Genomic DNA, 18,928 nt, shown 5'->3' with positions numbered 1-18,928 from the left:
AACTGAGCACCAAGCACATGATGCTATTTTTGCCTGATGTTTCTGTGTGTATTGTTGTAAGCATTATACACTGGAGGAAGGGGATGCAGAATGCTTAAATAACCCACCTATGACCCTGCAGAGGACATCCTACACCAGGATCCAAACCCCGGGGGGTGTGTATGTGTAAGCATATTGACTCTGTGGCCCCTTCATTGGCTTTGCGTTGCAACAAATGTGAGGCCTGTGGAAGAGTGAAAGGCAGGGAGGATTGTCACCCCTCCCCCGTGCGTCTGCATCTCCACACGGTGCCGTTTGATAGACGGTAAATTGCCCATCTGAGAGATGACAGGGCTGGACTGAATGACTTCTGAGAGGGGGACTGCGTGGCCTCGTTTGCTGCGGCAGCCTCAGTGGCTAGCTGCAGTGCCGTGGAAACTTATCATCACTCTCTGCTCCTTTCTGGCTCTTAGTTTCCAAGACGTCAGGTCGAACGTAATTGAGTGGTAAAATGAGAGGTCTACAGGACCTGAGACAAACCTCAGGGCCTGACTCGTCAAGTGTCTAGATTATTTTAATTAAGGTGTGAAGATCTACCCTGGCTGTGGGCAGCACCATTCCAGGGTCTGGACCCAGGAGGAACAGAAAGGAGAAAACAAGCTGAGAACCAGTATTGCTTCTCTCAGCTTCCTGGTTGCAGCCTCAAGGTGACCAGCCTGTTGCCATATTTCCCCTGCCACGATGGACCGAATCCTCCAACCGAGAGCTTTCGGTTCTGATGGGGTTATTTCCCGGCTAGAGCCTGGTACCTATAAAAGCTCAGCTGTAAGCCCCTTTCTAGCTGATTGCATTCCAATAAATTTGGGACCAGCGCGTAAGCGCCTGCCTCCTACGCCACACTGCTAGCGGTAACCGCTTGTTTCAGGGCAAGTTAAGTCAGTGCAGAGCGCTTCGCCTTGTCTAGCACGTGTTGATGCGTTTGGACGATTCCTAGCTTTGTACTTAGAGCACAGAGCTAGAGAAATGACTTGGAACAAAGAGATGAGGCCTGGGTCTTCCCATTGCTCAACTACTGTGCTGTGCCACGTGCAAGCAAGGCACACGTGTGTGAGAGATGATTTAGGAAGCCCACGGGGTTCCCTGGCTCCCAGGGGCTTCCTCAGATCTGTCTGCATCCACATTAGCCTCTCATGCCTCCCTCTTCGACTGCTTCCAGGATCCATTCTACTGACTAAGATGCAGTGTGTGCATCTTAGATCACTGGCTGTGATGAGTAATGAATATTTACATTCTTAAGACGACCTTTTTTGAATTTGTCTTTACCACAGAATAAAACAGGAGGCAGACACTCATTTTTTGTTTGTTTGTTTATATGTACACAGACAAGAAAACCACAAGTTGACACCGTATCATTCTGCTTTTTATTTATTGTCTGGCTAACTTACAGAGGCAGGTGTCTACGGTAGGTTCTACCCTACCATTTAACTACCCTGATGACACAGATACCTACGTGTGCCTGTTTACACAGTGCAGTGGCATGAAAAAAAATATATCCTTTACAGCTCCTGCCTATAAGCAGGAAAAATAAATTCCACAACAAACCTTTGAGGAGACCTCAGAACCACTCTGTTTCTGCTACTAAAGTAACAAAATCACTATTACAAGTTAAACTATAAAGACCTAATAGTTTTTACCAATATGCAAATAATCCACTACTTAAGATATAAAAAAGTCAATTCCTCTCCAATCGCAGAGTAAGGCACCATTGGGTTAAACATTTTCTCAGCTTTCAGTAAATAGAATGCATAGAGAAGTAGACACAGAACACTGATTTTTAATACTGCAATATATTTCCATATAAAATGACTTGCAAATGTTAAAATACTGTATTGCATCTTGAATACACATAACTGGGATATATTATGGAAAAAAAACATACATGTAAGCTTTGATTTCAGGGAAGAATAGAGGCATTGTGTGTGCGTGTGTGTGTGTGTGTGTGTGTATGTGTGTGTGTATCTGTCACAGGTAAAGTTAAACACAGAACTTCTTCAGAGTTTTAAATGCAACTAGGTCACTGACTTCCAAAGAAAGGATGTAGGTGTATTAATGAAATATTCTTTAAAAAATACATCCCAAAAGTTCTTTATTATGAATGGCAACTTTGAGCTGTGACCCTATTTCTGATTTAGGAACGTACCTGAAAAACAAACAAACAAACTGAGATATACTAGGACTTGCCCAATTTTTGTTATCCCTTAAAAAATTCAGACCCATGTTTTTTGAGTCACACCTTTCTCTGCCATAAGTAGCACAAGGAGGGACCAGTTCTGTTTTCAGTAAAATGGGTCACTTAGAGTCTATCAAAAGGATGTTTATTATAGTGAACATCAGATCAAAGAATTCAAAATGCAATTTTAAAATGTTAGAAATAAAAAAAAATTGTCAAGCTTGTTAAACGTTTTATTTCTTTGTTCTCATGGAAGACAGACAAATGGCAGAGGAGAAGGGAGGAAAATTACTCTTGAAAGTACTAAGTCCAGGGCTTTGGCAAGGAAAGTTATAAAAATACAATATATTCAAACCAGTTACTTCATAACTTATTAGACATTTTATCTACCAGGACTCCTAAGACCTGCTTTCGTATAAATGAATCAATTATTCTATAAATAGGAATGTCTTTCCATTTTTTTTCTTTGGGTTGATTTTATTTTTGTTGTTAGCATCTCCCAGCAACATGTGGGTAATGGCCTCCAAATACAAAGTTCAGGTAGATACGCACACGTGGCCCTGTGCTTTAACAGACAATGGTAATATTAAACATAACTACAGAAAACACCAAAGTGGAAATCTTTTTTCCAACTCTACAGCTAGATTTAAAAGTCCCAGTAAAATTTTGTAAACAAAATTTTATATATCTCTATATAAAAGGCAAGTCTGGCCCTTTCTGCGGTCCTGTAGCTAAACTTACTTGCACAGACCCAAGACAACGGTTCTCCTGAGAGATTCAAAACCGAATCTTTCTGGTTCCCACTGGTAAGCTCCTTAATCCACTTGATCCCAGTTGGTTTTGTAGCTCTGCCCATCATCTCAAAGCTGGGCCCTTCTCCTTCTATTCTGATTTGGTACCTTCTCTGACTTTCTTTTCCTAGCTAGCCTTCTTAGCCCTTCCTGCTGGCCCTGAGGAAGGAGTTTGCTCTGGAGTAGAGGGCTGAAGGCCATTGAAGATGTGCAAGGCCAGTGGCCAGGGAGTGCACAAGGCAGCTGGTGCTGAGCTGGGAAGTGCCCATGAGCTACTTTGTAGCGGCTTTATTCCTGTGACTGTAAACTGTATTAGAGCAATTTCTGACTAAGATACTTTGAAGAAAAACCTGTACAAACAAATGAAGGAAATAGGCAAAAGGAGGGACAAAAACCTAAGGTCTCACTGTCTGCCAAACATGGTATTGAGTTCTGACTTTGTCCTGGGGTATCTCTTAAGCTGCTAAAACTCAATTTGCCTCTTTAGATAAGAGGTTTATGCACTAGCTCCCGTCTTCCAGGTCCGGACTGTCTGACAGTGTGGTGCTTAGGCACATGTGGACACTTGTAACCTGGCGATGTGTTTGTTCTAAGTACAAAATGATTACTGGAGTGTAAAGGCTTAGTACCAAAAAAAATGTAACTATCTTATTAATTGTTTCTATATTGATTATAGGTCGAAGTGATATTTCAGGTGCACAGAGTTAAGCAAAATGGAATTCTTTTCACCTGTCTGTTTTTGCCTTTACAAAACTTGGCTGCTGGTCATTTTAAGACTGGCTATGGGGCTCACATTATGGTTCTGTGCCTTGGCACCTACCTCAGACTGCCGAGGGTTGGACATTCTGCAACCACAGGGCTTCATTTAAGGCCTGCTCAGCAACTTGCTTGGGCGGTCTGTGGTTTGTGGAAGCAGACCAGAGGCCATGTGAGCAAGAAAGAAAGGCATGGACAAAACCAGCTCTCAGGGAATTTAACAACTACACTCTGCAGCAGAAAAAACAAAAACAAAAACAAAACAAAAAACAGTGACTGTCTGAATTCATGGGGCTGAAAGCTGGGATACAATTTGTCTCTGCCTATTTGCAACAAAAGCTTATGGATCCCAGCAGCCAACCCTGGCAGCTGACACAAGCAATAGCTCAAAAATATATACAACATAAACAGCTAGGCACAGCTGTCCTGATCTCCACTCCCAAATGCAGGTATCACCTCTTCAGCTTCTATTCTTCCCTCCTCCTAGGTCTGAGGGGGGCAAACAAGAGGAGGGGTGAGCAGTTTTCAAACAGCAACAACAGAAGCAGCTTTGGAGCTTGGGTAGAGACGAGCACGCAGAGATCACCTCGGGATGGGAGGAAGGGGTGGGGCGCCCCTTTCTCTTCGGTTGGATCCACCTTGGTGAAAAAAGCAGATGAAATATCATTTTGGTTAGACAGTCATGATTACTGTCGGGGCCCGGAGACGGTTGCAAAGGTTCCTACTGCCTTACCCAGAGCTTAAGGCTGGAAGCAGGGAAGCAAGGAGTGATGTGAAGAAATGAGTAGAAGATTATGGGCGCTGGCTACCGAGACCTGTTCTCAGGTGTGTAAAAATGAATGTGTTTCTTCTCCTATTACAGTGTGTGTGAATTAACAGATTTAGAAAATACAGATGAACAGAAACAAAACAAACAAAACCCCCTCACCCATGCTTGCTCCTTCAGACCAACATTCTGTGTTTTCTGTTTAAACACAGTTACCTTTTTTTTCTCAGAAACAGGATCCTAAGTTAGTCTGAATACTGTCCAAAGCCAATATTCCACAAGCATATAATTCCTGGTGGCACGCTGAATTGTATTATATAGACTGTCCTATAGGTCCGCTAATCTCTTTTTCTTGGGTAAGGTTAATGGATCTGGGGACACTGTATAAGAAAGGGTTAATGATGTTGAGCAACATTTCATATGCTTATCATCCACGTACATATCTTCTTTTAAAATGTCTATGAAGGTGTGGAACTTAATTTTTTGTTTGCTTTTCAAAAATATTTTAAAAGCTGGGCAGTGGTGGCGCACAACCTTAATCCCAGCAGTCCGGTTAGCAGATGCAGGCAGATCTCTCTGAGTTCAAGGCCAGCCTGGTTTACAGAGTGAGTTCTACAAAGAATAACCCTGTCTTGAAAAACAACAACAAAAACATTAATGAACTCCAAAATTGTCTTACACTTACTTATTGTGGATACCAGGGCATAAGAGTTCCACAACCTGTTCAGAGGACAGCTTACTGGAGCCAGTGTTCTTTTGCCAGCATGCGGGCCCCAGGGATTGAAGTCAGACAATCTCCCCACCCCAGTTTGTTCTAATTTTTACATTATAGGAATTCTTTATGTAGTCTGAATATTAATCTCTTATCAGATACGATTACCAAATATTTTCTGTGCACTTCCTTTTCACTCTATTAACGTGTCCTTTTTATAGCTGTGGAAGCCCACTGCACTGGGACCAGGTTTAAAACCCATTCATCCGCCATGCTTCTTGGAGGATCTAACAGGTTTGAGGCATGAAGCTCAAAAGCCGCCGTGGGCAGGTTGACCAGAGGCACATGTCACTGTGTTTGTGTACTGTGCTTGGACATTGTCCTAAGACTTAGAGTGCTGGCACGGATCGGCTCCTCAGCGGCCATCCTGCAGGGCAGCCGCGGGCTCAGTGAGTTCTGAGACAGAGCACGGAAAACAGGGCAGTCTGTTCTTGCCTTTGCCTCTCACCATTCCAACAAAATCTTTTCTTGCACAAGGACTGATCTGGAGGTAAGACAGCCATCAGCCATGTAGCCCGACTGTCCCTGAGAGTCCACAGGTGGCCAGCGAGATGCGAGGACCATTCAAGGTGTACCCCACTCTACTCAAGGCTGTCTGAGAGGCTGAGGCACTGACAGAAGCAGACTGAAACCTGCTATCTGATAGAACTTTAGTTAGATGGTTTGCTATTAAAATCTATTTTAGATTTATTTTAAGTACATTCCAGAAATAATGAAAGCAAATCCGTAAGATAGGGAGCAGGGAGTGAAAAGTTACCAACTTAAAAAACAAAACAAAACTGTTTTTAAGTGCCTGATCGCTCTTCGGGGGTGGGGGTGGGGGGTGTCTGTGTCACTCAAGGAAGCTGCAATAGTGAGCAGGCCATTGTTCTGTCCCTCAAGTTGCTCCCAGGAGTCATAAAGAAAGGGGGATAAGGAAGAGGGACGTGTTTAGCTATCCATTAAAAATCTACAGGGCATGGGAAGGTGGTTCTGTTACTGGTTTTAAAATATAAGTGGTATTTAAATTCTATTATGAACGTTAATGATAAATGAGGGAAAGTGTTTAGAGTTTAAGCAAACAGCTCCCTCAAGTGACTTCATTCTAGTTCCCTTAATGGATAGACATGCCCCTTTTGATGAACACACACACACACACACACACACACACACACACACACACACACACATATTCACAGAACAGTCAAAGGCATCTGTTTTGTGTGAAAGCTTATTTTCATCCAAAACTTCAACCACCAACATGATAATTTCCTTACGGTTATAACTGGGCGTGTTCTGCCTACAAACATTATTCCAGCTAAATGAAATTTCTAGGACCAGAGTTTTCCTTTCAAGTAAGAATATTGTGTTTTACTTCTGGCACTTGTTCTTGGAAAATTCCTTACAATATTTCCTAACTCTTTAAAGTCTTCAGCACAAACATAAAACAAAAATCTGATTTGTACCACTTGACCCAGAAAATACACAATAGGAATGGCTGGCCTGGGCCCACGCTGTAACCCAGGCACAGTTCTGTGCCCCCAACTCTTCCTTTGACCCAGCACTGCCATTTTTATAAGTTCTTCCTGAAATCAGTGACTTTGCTTCTAAGCAGCCTTGATTTCAGTTAATATTAAGCGGCTCAAAGGCTGGGCACTCACGGACCAACCGTTACTCAGGAGCTGTGTGCTGAGAGAGACTCAGCAGGCCCTGAGCTTCTCTGAGGTTCTCTGCTACGGAGTAAACCCATAGCAGTGGCTAATGGGCTGTGTCTACTGTCTGACTTGAGGGATTAATTATGAGGCCTCTGGGAGTCTGAACCTCACCAGTGCTAATTTTGCATATTTTATGTTAATTTTTCTTAGTTCAGTGCATACATCGCTGTGAAATTCCAGGGTGTCTGTCCCACGTTTTTGTTCACGTTACTTCAATAAAGAAAAGGTGAGGCTGGCAGTATAGACATTAGCAAGCGATGGGAAATGACCCAGATGTGCAATACCGACTTAATGGACTCTTGTGGAATAGAGCCATGGTGATAAAATCGGGTATGTTTGCTAAGCAATGTTGTGTAAGAAACTGCCACCAAAAATGATCTGCTGTAAAAGTCAAAATTAGATGGAAAACAATAGGAAGAGAATTTGGGAGAATGAAAATGTTCTGAGGAGATCTTTACATGTACATATAAATATATATAACCAACAGTTTCATACACAAAACTACTGTCATAATACATTTAAAAGATCAAGGTAGTGTTTTGTTTTAATTTAGGTGACATTCTGCCAGTCTCAGACCAGTAGGGATAGAAGCCGGGCTGACCTTGGTTCTCCTAGGAAGGTCAGAACTGAGGAGATGCCTCAAAGAAGCGAAATAACAGAACTTAACACCTGTCCACCAGAGGGGTTCTGAGATGGTTAGGTCACCTTCAGAGAGTCATTTCTCAATCTGGGTGTACTTGAGAGGCTACAAGAGCACAGACAGCTACAGACAGTTCTCAGTCCACTCCACCAACAGGCACAGCACCCTGTGAGGCTCAGGCGGAACCTAGCCTTTCACAGCACCAGCCCGTGCAGCGCCCCAGCAAAGATACTTACTCCGGCTTTCACTCCTGGCAAGTTTGCTCGGATACGACTTGGCTGTTGGTACATAAGGCTCCGGAGGTGGCAAATCAGAAATGGGATGGAAGTAGAACCTGCTCTCCCACTCATCTGAGGGAGAAAAAAAATAAAAAAAACAGGGCCTCAGCGCAAGGAATCTGCTAGGAAGACACACTGGGGAGGAAAGGCAATCCAGCTCCAGTTCTGTGGCTGGAGGTGTGCAGAGGAGAGGCCAGATGCCCGGCTGCTGCTCTGATCCTGGCATGCAAAGCAAAGCAAAATGATTTGACCTGGAGTGATCATGATGCTCAGGTCTCCCTCAGGAGCTGGAGGCCAAGATACAAGGCATTTTTCTTCCCACCCGTAGGCCCAGGAATAACTGGGCCATTTACATGTTTAATATATATAACATCTATTATCATCTATTATGTGTATGTATATATATATGTGTGTGTGTGTGTGTGTGTGTGTGTGTGTGTGTGTGTGTTTTGGCTGCATGTATGTCTGTGTAGCACATATATGCCTGGTGCCTGTGGAGCCCAGAGAGGCCATTGGGTCGCCTCAAACTGGAGTTAACATGGTTGTGATTCAACCTGTGGGTTCTGGAAATTAAAGCCAGGTCCTCTGGAAGAAGAGCTGAGCCTAACCGGGACCTTTCTGATGACAGGGCAGAGTGAAGCAACTTACTAACAGTGGGCTACTCAGCCTGCTGTTCAGAAATGTAGACCATAAGATGGTAATTTGCAAACACAAAAAAAGCATTGCAAAATCTCTGGTGAGTTATGTGTTGGAGTCTCTGGTAAGTAAACCACACCGAAACTCAAACAAGGAACAAACTAGAAAATCAAAACAAAACAAAAACAATGAGCTGCCTATTTGGAGAGTTCGAGGAAGAGGCGATGTCAGGAGGAAGTCACAGTGAGCCCCAAGATGGGTGGGTACTTCAGTGCAGTGTGGATAACGGTGACAGAACAAGAAACACCACTTCAAGGCCAGTGTGGTGGCACACCCTGTAATCCCAGCACTCGGGGAGGCAGAGGCAGGCAGTTCTCTGAGTTCGAGGCTAGCGTGGTCTTCAAAGCAAGTCCAGGACAGCCAGGGCTACACAGAGAAACCCTGTCTCAAAAAAAATAAAAAAGCAAGAAACAACAACCCCCACCCCCACCCCCACCCCCACCCCCCAAAAAAAGGAAGGAAGGAGGAAACCTCACTTCAAATAAGTAAACACCACTCACCTTCACAAGATGAATCTTGGAAGCCGTTTCGAACTGCTGTGGATGGCGGGGGTGGGGGCGGTGCCCCAGCACCAGGCCTGTCAGGAGGAAGAGGAGGCCTAGGCCCACTTCTGGGACTGTCCATTCCACTCCTGGACGGCAACTGAGGGGTGGCAGGCAGGGCCCGAGGTGTGTTTCCATTTCTGCTTATGGGAGGCGGTGGAGGGAGGGGGCCTAGAGCAAAAGGCAAGACCTTTGATGAAGCCTTAGATCCACACTGCCACTGTGGTCAGCACCACCAGGCATCGTAAAATGCCTGCCGAATACACGTCCTTCAGCTAGGGAAAATGAGATGGTGGAGCCCTTCTGGACACGGATATAAACACGAAGCAGACATACACCGATGTGGTAAATGCACACAGTGGCAGCTAACCAGCTGTCTGGCTTCAAGTGACCACTGAGGTTGGAGACCAGACAGTGCAACTGGAAACAGATAATAATCTAGTTATATTGACAACCATGTCTTTTAAAAAGCACTTTATCCTTTTAAAGAGTTATTGAACTAATTATTATGACATCATAAAAGAATTCTTTAAAAGGAGACAGATATAGTTAGTTTAGGTCTTTAGCAAAACTAAGTTTTTTAAATTAAAAAAAAATTAAAAAATTATCTGTGTGTATGAGTATCAGTGTGTGTGCGTACCATGGCACACATATGTAGGTCAGAGGGCAACTTTAGAGTCTGTTCTTGCCTTCCACCTTCACCTGGATCTCAGGGGTCAAACTCAGGTCATCAGACTTGAGCCACAAGCATTCTTACTGGCTGAGCCCATTATCTTGCTGACCCCAGTACTAAGTATTTAGACGAGCCGTAAGTGAAAAAGCGAATGAAAAGTACAACCCAGCACTCTGGAGGCAGAGAGAGGTGATCTCTTGAATTTAAGGCTAGCCTGGTCTACAAAATGAGTGCCAGGCCTGCGAGGGCTACATAGTGAGAACCTGTCTCAAAAACATTTATATATAACATAAAGAGGTAATACATATCACCAACACATTGAAAACGTTTTTTAATGTCCCGCTTTCTTGGCTGGAATGGGAGCCATGGAGCCAAGGACATCCTCGGGCCTCTGGCCGCGCCTCTGAGCTGGGGCTCCGGGCTTTTGCTGAGGCATTTGTTACCATAGGTGGAAGTGCTCTTACTCTCTGAACATGGTGCTTCTCTGGCTCGCCTGAACTGCACTTTTAAACATTTGTCTCTAATGGGCAGAGAAGCGGACTCAAAGCCTGGCTTAGGGAGAGAGAAGTAGAATATTCTGGTCATGATGTATCTGCCTCGTCTCTGGCATGGCGGGCGCCATGAATGGGATGGGAACTTACTCCCAACGGAGACAGCCCAGCTTGCCTTTAGGGGAACAGAGTGGAAGATGGAAGTCCTCCCATTTCGCTCTGACTTGGTCAGTCGCTCTGCTTGGCTCTTAGACACAACCTATCTGGGCCCTTCCTCGAGGTCTCCACCGTGACAGCACACCGGCTCGGTACGGTGCAGCATCTAAGGCTGTTCTTGCTGGAGGCCCTTGGGAGGGCACCCCCGGTGTTGCCATACCTGATCTGCCTGGCGGATCCCTCACTGGCGGAGGGGGCCTCTCGTTGGGCGGAGGAGGGAGAGGCCCCGAGCGTCCCGGTGAAGGCAAGGGAGGCGCAGAGGACGAGAGGGACAGGTTCCGCTGGGGCAGCCTCGGGATCTCATCGCTGGAAGCCGGGGGCAGCGGGGGAGGCCCGGGCCGGCTGGGCGGTGGCGGAGGAGGTGGTGCCTGGCACCCGGACCCGGGCCGCGGGGTGGAAGGCACTGGAGGTTTGCTGTTCTGTGATGGAGGAGGAGGAGGGGGCACCGCTTCTCTGTGGATGGGCGGCCTGTTGCCCACGGGAGGAGGTGGTGGAGGGGGCTTGTCATCCAAGGCCCGACTTGGGGTGGGGGGCAGAGGGGGCCTGGAGAGCGGAGAGGGGGCGCTCGAGGGGGTCTGGCGCGCAGAGCCTGCTCCAAAAGCAGCACCTCGGTTTCCGGGGAAGGGGGGCCTGGGGGCCCCCAGCCCTGCTGGGGAGCCTCGGTTGTGCACGCTTGACGGAACGGGTCTTGGTGTGTTTGGTACTGGCGGCGGAAAGCTCTCGGGTTTCGAGCCCACGTCAGGCCGCGGGGGAGGCATTCTGTTCCTGGGCGGCTCCGGGGGACCACTTCGATGGCCAGGTGAGGGTGCGGGGAACCGCCCCGGGCCACTTGGGGGTGAAAAGGGCTTGGCAGATGTGGCTCTTCCTCCCGGTGGCAAAATCGGTGGTCGGCTTCCTCCAGAATCTGCAGGGCAAGAAAGCAGAGGTGCCTTTTCCCACAGAGCTACCGATTATTGGTAACCTAACGAATAAATTATTTGTTATGTTTGTGTGGGTCTCTGGGAAGCGGAGACACACAGCTCTGTGTATCTGGTTTCACAGCCAGGCTTCCCAAAGGCTTCATTAAAACATCGCCGGCAAGAGTTCTAGAGAGGTCTGTATGACAAGACCATAGAACTGGAAGGCAGGGAGAGCCTGGACAGACTTCTGCCAATGACTGTCATGGCCCTCCGCTGCCCTCTTTATCCCCCTGGTCCCTGTACAGCTCAGATTTGAAAAATAATTCAGTCAGCTGACGTGAGTGAATGTAGTCACCCCAGAGTAAGTCTGTCTGTGTCCGAGGGATTACTTACCTAGTCCCTCTGAGAAAAAAATGCTCAAGAAATGTGTGTGTGCGTGTGTGTGTGGGGGGGTGTTAGTGAAGAATTATGGCTGCATTAAAAAAAAAAAAAAGAACTAGGAAGGAGAAATTGATGTTAGTAAGAACTTAATTTGCAAAGTCGGCACCCCTCCCCCACGACTAGGTGACTAGCCTTTAGTAGGGGCTAGATGTAACAGTTCTGTAACATTTTGATCAACGAGTGTAGCGGAATTTGGTCAAACTAAATTACGATTTACAGCGACTAAAGAGGGAGGAGCGGGGAGGGGAGGGGGGGTGGAATCTAAAGTCTTTCCCCAAATCTGAAGCTCAAGGTAGTTAATTTTTTTTTTAATTAAAGGTTCACTTATTTTTATTTTATAATTAGGGGTGTTTTGCCCATATGTTATGTCTGTGCATTAACAGCGCCCTTGAAGGCCAGGAGAAGGTATTGGATCCTCTGGAGTTGGTTACAGAGGACTGTCATCTGGGTGCTGGGACTCAAACCCTGGTCCTTTGAAACAGCAGTCAGTGCCCCTAAGCCCCAAGCCGTCTCTCAGCCCAAGGTAATTCTTGAAGGAAAAAAAAAAGTTACCATTGAAACATCTTCCACTTCAATCGTGAGTTAAGTAATGTACAAGCACATTTTTCTAGATGTTAGAAACAGCTGGGTAAGCAAAATAGAAGCGTTCTCTCCTGTATTTTATGTTCTTATGGAGAGACGGATGATAAACTAATAAAGGGGTATTTTCTAATAGTTATTAGCACACACAAAAAAGAAGAAGAATACGAGTCAAGAGTGCCCAAAGTGGCCAGGCCTGATGGATGCTGGGGGCACAGAGGCCCTGCCATGGACAGAATCTTCAAGCTCCAAGCCAGAAGCCTGGTGCTATACAGGAGAAGTGAATCCACAGGAAACAGAGCCCATGTGGCCTCAGAGGCCAGAGGAGTTGTATCCCATCCCCTACAGAAGAAGCGTGTGTTTAGCAAGTGCCGTGGGCCCCAGATAATTTTTAAATCTGACTTGAGCACTGTGAAAACATCAAATGTTTCTTCACCAGGCCGTGTAATCTTGCCCCACCAGCTTATGCTATGTCCTCCAAATTCACATGAAAGCTATGGTTAGCATCTGCCTTCAAACATCGTCAGGCCCCCAGGCACTGGCTTCAGAGCCTTCTTCATTTTCCTTTTGTTTAGTTTTTTTTTTTTTCTTCACCTTTGTTTAAGTACGGAATGCAAGCATCTGTCAGCTCGCCATCATGCAAAACACCTGTTGCCATTTAGTGAGCTCTGGAGCTGCATTTCCTAGGAGGGGCTCCACAGTGTATGTAGCTGAAAACGACTTATGTGTGCCATTACATACAGGCTGTCTGACAGAGAAAGCTGTGCACTCCTAGGTTACTGGGTACAGTCTGGGGGAGGCAGGTCCCAGTCTCCGCTTTCCCTTTTCCATTCTCCATTCTTTCCTCAACAGCTCACCCCTTAGAAGCGTACCAGAGGCTGGGTCCCCCTGAGGACATTGTCCAAATATTTCATAGCTCTATGGGACTGCCTGGTCCTGACTGATAAAGGGGAGAAGCCTGGCCCGGGTCCCTCAAATAACACGCACAGGGTGACATCTTGAGCAGCGCACATGTTTGAAAGGGCAGAGCCTTAGGCATGTCTGCCGGTCCTGCCTCTTGCTCAGAAGAGCGGAAAAAGAAATCGAGATACCATTATCCCTGTTGGCGGTGGACCTCAGCTTCGGCATTCCGGCCTGGAATAGTCCTCCCAATCCGGGAGGTCCACCCCCTCCAAAATTTCCACCGCCGCCTCCTCCTCCTCCTCCTCCACCATAGCCACCACCGCCACTGGCACCGGCTCCTTTCGGTTCTGGAGAAGGAAGAAAACACACATGAGAAAACGCAGGGGTATTTACCCGTCCTAGCCCCAGGAAGCTGAAACACCGTGATGAAACAGAGCAGGTGTTGCCTGTCTGTCTGTGTGAGGGTGTCAGGTCCCTGCAACAGGAGTCACAGACAGTTGTGAGCTGCCACGTGGGTGCTGGGAATTGAACCCAGGTCTTCTGAAAGAGCAGCCAGGGCTCTTAGCCACTGAGCCATCTCTCCAGCCCTCCCATACTGGTTCTCTTATTGAGTAATGAGTTAAATAAAACATTTCGACATATTCATTTTATATCTCTGAGAGGCATATTCTCTTTAAACTGTCATCTTTTTAGTAACATATATGTATGTGTGTGTTTATAAGGTTAACTTCTAAAAGTGCTATTTCCCCCAACCGTACCAAGTCCTGGAAGAGTATCACATGGATAAAGCTTACACATTAACTGGTCATAGGCAACACTTAGGCAATATTTACATTTTTTTTTAAACAAAGCAAAGTTTGCTATTTATTCAGGTCTTCTAGATTTTGGGGGAAAGATTTGTAGGTGTGTAAGGGTGTGTGTGTGTGTGTGTGTGTGTGTGTGTGTGTGTTTGTGTGTGTGTGTGTGTGTATTGGGACAGAGTCTAAGTGTGTAGGCCTAGAACTCATGGTGTAAGCTAGGCTGGCTTTGGCTTCATAGAAATCCACCTGTCTCTGCCTCCTGAGGGGTGGAATCAAAAGTGTGCGCATTCATGCTGGGACACGCTTCTTGTTAGGGTCCTCCAAAGATTTGTGTGTGTGTATGCTTTAAAATTGTGAAAGGGACATTTTCCTCTTACATCTTGTACTTTTTATTGATACCAAGAAATTTCCTTTGCTTTAGCTACTTTGCTGTATATTTCAAGTTAAAAATTACCAAAACCTTTATGATCTTTCACTTTCTAATAGACTTGCAGTTTTCAAATAATAAATGTTTCCCCCTTTTTAAGCACTGTGCCCCTTCTTTCTGGTTTATATAAATAATTACTTTGATGGCTGAACCTCCTTAACAATGTGGATTATCAATGTTGCTATGGTAACCGTGCTCTGATTTTAATGAGACTGCTTCTGTTCTGAAGCTAAATATTAACTATTAGGTTACCATAGTTTTTTTTTTTGTTGTTGTTTTGTTTTGTTTTTTATTTACTGTCAAAAGGATCTTTCTATTTCAGGCTTAAAGACTTATATGAAATCTTATCAAATAACTACTTGGCATTTACCTAGTTGATTATATAGTTTTTTATTATTTGCTATGAAGAATAGATTTTAAATCCAGTACTGAAAAATGGGATTACCTGTGGTCTTGGTGAATTACTCTTACTGCTTTGTTTGTTTTGCTTACTGTTTTCTTGTTCATGATAAGCAGTGTATGCCAGTTTCTTATTTCTGGAACTGTGGTGCTGACAGTTTATTTGGGTGGCTGTCCTGCCCTTGGCAGAATGTTTACAGTGTCTCTGGCCTCTCCCCATCTCTACCCAGGTGGAGATGGCTAAGAAGGTCTTCCAGGCTCAGCAGGTAACTCGATGGTAGGACGATTGCCTCACATGCTTTTGGCTGTCCCCAAGACAAAATGAAAACAAAACAAAGAAAGAAGCAAGCTCACAGGACCATCTAGAGACACTGCCATAGGTCCTCTGGGAAGCAGGTTACCCTGGAGGAAAGGCACCAGCCTGCAGACTTCTTGCCTTTGCTACGCTCTGGCATTAGGATGGCGGCAGTTTCATGACAAAGCTGTCTGTGGCTCCCAGCTTGGGAATGACTCATCTGAGTTAGCTGTTTCTTGAAATTTGAAACACAGAACTTACTAATAAAAATAAAAAAAACCAAAAAAACATTTGATTCTACAGTTTTTCAGAGGGAAATTAACCTTTTCATCTTCGCCGTTGTTTATGCAGGCTTTCCTGAGCAAAGGTAAATCTGGTAAATTTATGAGGTTTTAGGAGATTAGTTTCAAGATTTTAAAGCGAGCTGAGCACCGTGAAGCACGCCTGTAATCCCACCACTCACAAGAGAAACTATCTGGAGATGTTCCGGCATGTAGCTTCATTAGCCAGCCCTTAACTTCAGGAAGTCTGCCTCGCATCTCTTTATTGACTTTCTGAGATTTTGCTTTATTCATTAATGTGGTTTTCTAAATTTCTCTGTCTTTCCTGGGTGCACGTCTCTCCACTGAAGACACAATCTGGTGATGAACTGGCAAGGACTAATTCACCTAATGGGCTAAACCCAATTGCAGCAACAGTCCCAAGAGTGTTTGTGAAATTGGCTTTAGTATGAAGTCTAAAATTTTCACCACCAATACTATAGCATTGTCCTTGCCATTCAAATATTATTTATCATTGAACAATACATCTTAGAACTCCAGACACACACACACACACACACACACACACACACACACACACACAGGACACATTTACGTGGCGCTGTAGATTGAAAGTGTGTTGACCTGTCCGATAGATCCACCAGCTTCGTCTACCTGGAGTTCTGCCCATCATTGATACAGGGGAAGTGCTAGGTGGTTCATGTGTATGGGGGAAACCTGGTCCTCAGTGTGTCCATGAGAGGGGGAGAGTAACCTTTAGGAAATAGGGGCCGGGAGGAAATAATTAGGCCACTGCAGGGAGTGAGCTACTGCCCTCAGAAGGAACTAGTCAGTTCTGAAAGGGGTTATGATAAAACAGCAAGACCGGATGCTCCCTTCTCTGGTTTTCTGTCTTGCTATATGGTCTGCATTATGCCTTCTGCCACTGTTGTGTCGCCACCCCCATGAGGTCCTCTTCAGAGCCAGGCCAGCACCGATGGCATGCTCCTGAACCTCTAAACTGTAAGTTAAATTAACCTCTTTTCTTCATAAAGTCCTTGGTATCAGATATTTTGTTATAGTAACACAAAGCAGATTAATAAAAAAAAAAGAACTGAAATTGGAGATAGCTGACTGGCTCCAGGTCATCTAGGATAAAGAGCAGGATACCACTGAATTAAAAGGCTATTGTGCAAGCTCGGCATGGTGGCTAGTACCCTTAATCCCAGCACTCAGGGAGGCAGAGGCAGGCTGATTTCTGTGAGTTTGAGGCAAGCCTGGTCTACACAGTGAGTTCCAGAACAACCAAGGCTACATAGAAAAACCTTCTCTATGTTTTCAAAAATGAAAACAGCAACAAAAGCTATTATGTATCATGAGCACTTTCCCAGGGAGGTTTTGCATGCAAACAGATTAAAAAAAAAAAAAAAACTATGGATGAACTTTATTACTTGCAAAGAGCCTGAACAGCAGTAGAGGTGTCTAATTAGGTGCAGGGACAAATGAATGCATACTTGGGATTATATCTTGCTTTTGTAAGATGCTCACTCCTTAGCACTACTGAGCTCTTTGGAGAGGAAAAGGCTAACATTATTTCCCTATAATATGTAATTATATTTCCATATAATCACAGACATGGACCTTGAAATCAAAGTTGACATTAGGAGCCAGGAATAGGCCCAAACCATCCAGTTTCATTCACATTTGGCCAAACAAAACTCACACCTCCTCCTCCAGGGCCCCAGAGTCTGGTAGTAGAGAGAGTGAGCATCTTCTGTCTGGAAGTTGGTAGCCAAAGACGACACTTCAGATGGCTGTTGGACCAAAGTTTCCCAGATAGAACTGTGCTGAGCTCTCAGACAGAAACCCTGTGGGGCATTTTGATCTAGAGCCCAGACTGTTAGTCACATACTGAACACCCACAGTTCCTTTCTGAGCACTGTGCATTCTCATATGCACCTGACAGCAGAGCCCTGGTCAAAGCCTTCATTTTCCCATTTTCTTTATCTCCCTCTCTGACTCCCCCTCCCCCCACTTCTTCCATCTCTACCTGCCAGTCCCTTTCCCCAGTGACTCCCTACCTACCTCCCACCCTCCTAAGCCCTGTATCTTTATTTACCCGTCTGCAAAGCTGCATTTGGTGACAGTCTGGTCAGTTTCCTACATGAGAGTCTAAATGAGATCTGAGGCTAGAATAAATCCCGGTGATATGGAAAGGACCTGGATCCAGACAGGGATGGTTCTCACTTCATCACAAATGCCAATGAGGAGGCTTACATTGTGCACACTTGCTTGTCTATATAGATCCTGCTTTACTGCAGAAGTCTTCTCAGACTCAGATGTACAGAGAAACAAACTTGTGATCTCATTTCCTGTCTGCAAGCTCCTGGGAATCATGTCTTTCTCTAGAATTCCGCCTCGCAGACACCACCACAGGCTCACTTGATGCCAGTAAAGAGATGTCTCCACTTTATAAACGAAGACATTAGGCTTGAAGTTGTGGCCTGATGGCTGAGCGGGACTCTAAATCCTAATTCCGAGGGGAGGACACTTTCCATGTTTCATGCTGCCTTGTCAGCTCTTATGCCAGGAGCAATGGGTTAATCTCCAGAAAGTGCTGTGAATAATTCAGAGAATCACTGCTGTGTGTTTCTTGGACAAAGAATTATTATGCTGGCTTCCTGCAGCATTAGAGGAGGCTCAAGCCAAATCTGTGGCTACAATGACTAACTCAGTCCTGTCTTTTGCTAGTTTTGCAGCTGTTGAGAGAGGGGAGGGCGGGGGATGAAGAAGAGCTGAGTGGAAGTGTAGGTTGGCTATTAAGCTATAAACCATTTAGCACCATAGAAAAGAGTTTTCACTTACTGTCCAATATTGGGGCACTTCTGTCATTGGTGACTGTCTTCTTCAGTTTCTTCCCTTTGCTGATGTCAGAGAGAAGAGCATTCCTCCCGGCCTGTTCTGTCTTATTCAAGGTGGGTTTCTCGGTGTTGGCCTGAAAGGTAACCATACAGATTCATCTGCTGCTCTGGGAGGAAAATCATGCCCTGTATCACTCAGTCATGCAGGAAGCTTAGTTTTGAGATTCTAGGCTGTAAACCCTATGTGAGTTTTGGATTTCATTCTCTTTAAGATCCAGGTTCCTGGGTTCAGATAAAGCAACAAAACACAGGAAGAGTAAGACTGTGCTAAAATCTGAATCTTCAGACCGTAAGCTGCCCATCAACAGCCAGGGTGTGCTGGCCCCCTCACGTGAGGAAAGACACTAAGTCTCTGGGGGGAGTCTACGGCCTGCCATTGGCCCTCTTCTGAGACATCCTGAAGAACAGAGGGCCTTTCCATCACTTAGCACTCACCTGCTGCGAGAAAATGGTGGATTTTGCCAAACGAGGGTGCGTTTT

At 45.4% G+C, this 18,928-nt stretch overlaps 1 protein-coding gene across 8 annotated transcripts in view; it reads right to left on the bottom strand.

Annotated features, from left to right (window-relative positions):
* Positions 1-1,388: 1,388 nt before the first annotated feature.
* Positions 1,389-18,928, bottom strand: part of Wipf1 (WAS/WASL interacting protein family member 1) — a 106,640-nt gene continuing 89,100 nt past the window's right edge. For all 8 annotated transcript variants that reach the window (XM_055600288.1, XM_055600289.1, XM_055600287.1 and 5 more), the window contains 6 exons: positions 18,393-18,522; positions 13,535-13,693; positions 10,685-11,428; positions 9,103-9,315; positions 7,865-7,978; positions 1,389-4,394 (listed from right to left, as the gene is read on the bottom strand). In XM_055600288.1, coding sequence (XP_055456263.1) covers positions 4,339-4,394; positions 7,865-7,978; positions 9,103-9,315; positions 10,685-11,428; positions 13,535-13,693; positions 18,393-18,522 — 1,416 coding nt within the window. In that variant the 3' untranslated portion in view covers positions 1,389-4,338. The remainder of the gene's footprint in view (positions 4,395-7,864; positions 7,979-9,102; positions 9,316-10,684; positions 11,429-13,534; positions 13,694-18,392; positions 18,523-18,928) is intronic.

Source organism: Psammomys obesus, unplaced genomic scaffold, assembly GCF_907164565.1.
Source record: "Psammomys obesus unplaced genomic scaffold, mPsaObe1.curated_primary_1811, whole genome shotgun sequence".
NCBI classification, from domain to species: Eukaryota; Metazoa; Chordata; class Mammalia; order Rodentia; family Muridae; genus Psammomys; species Psammomys obesus.
This window is presented reverse-complemented; position numbering and strand designations above follow the sequence as displayed.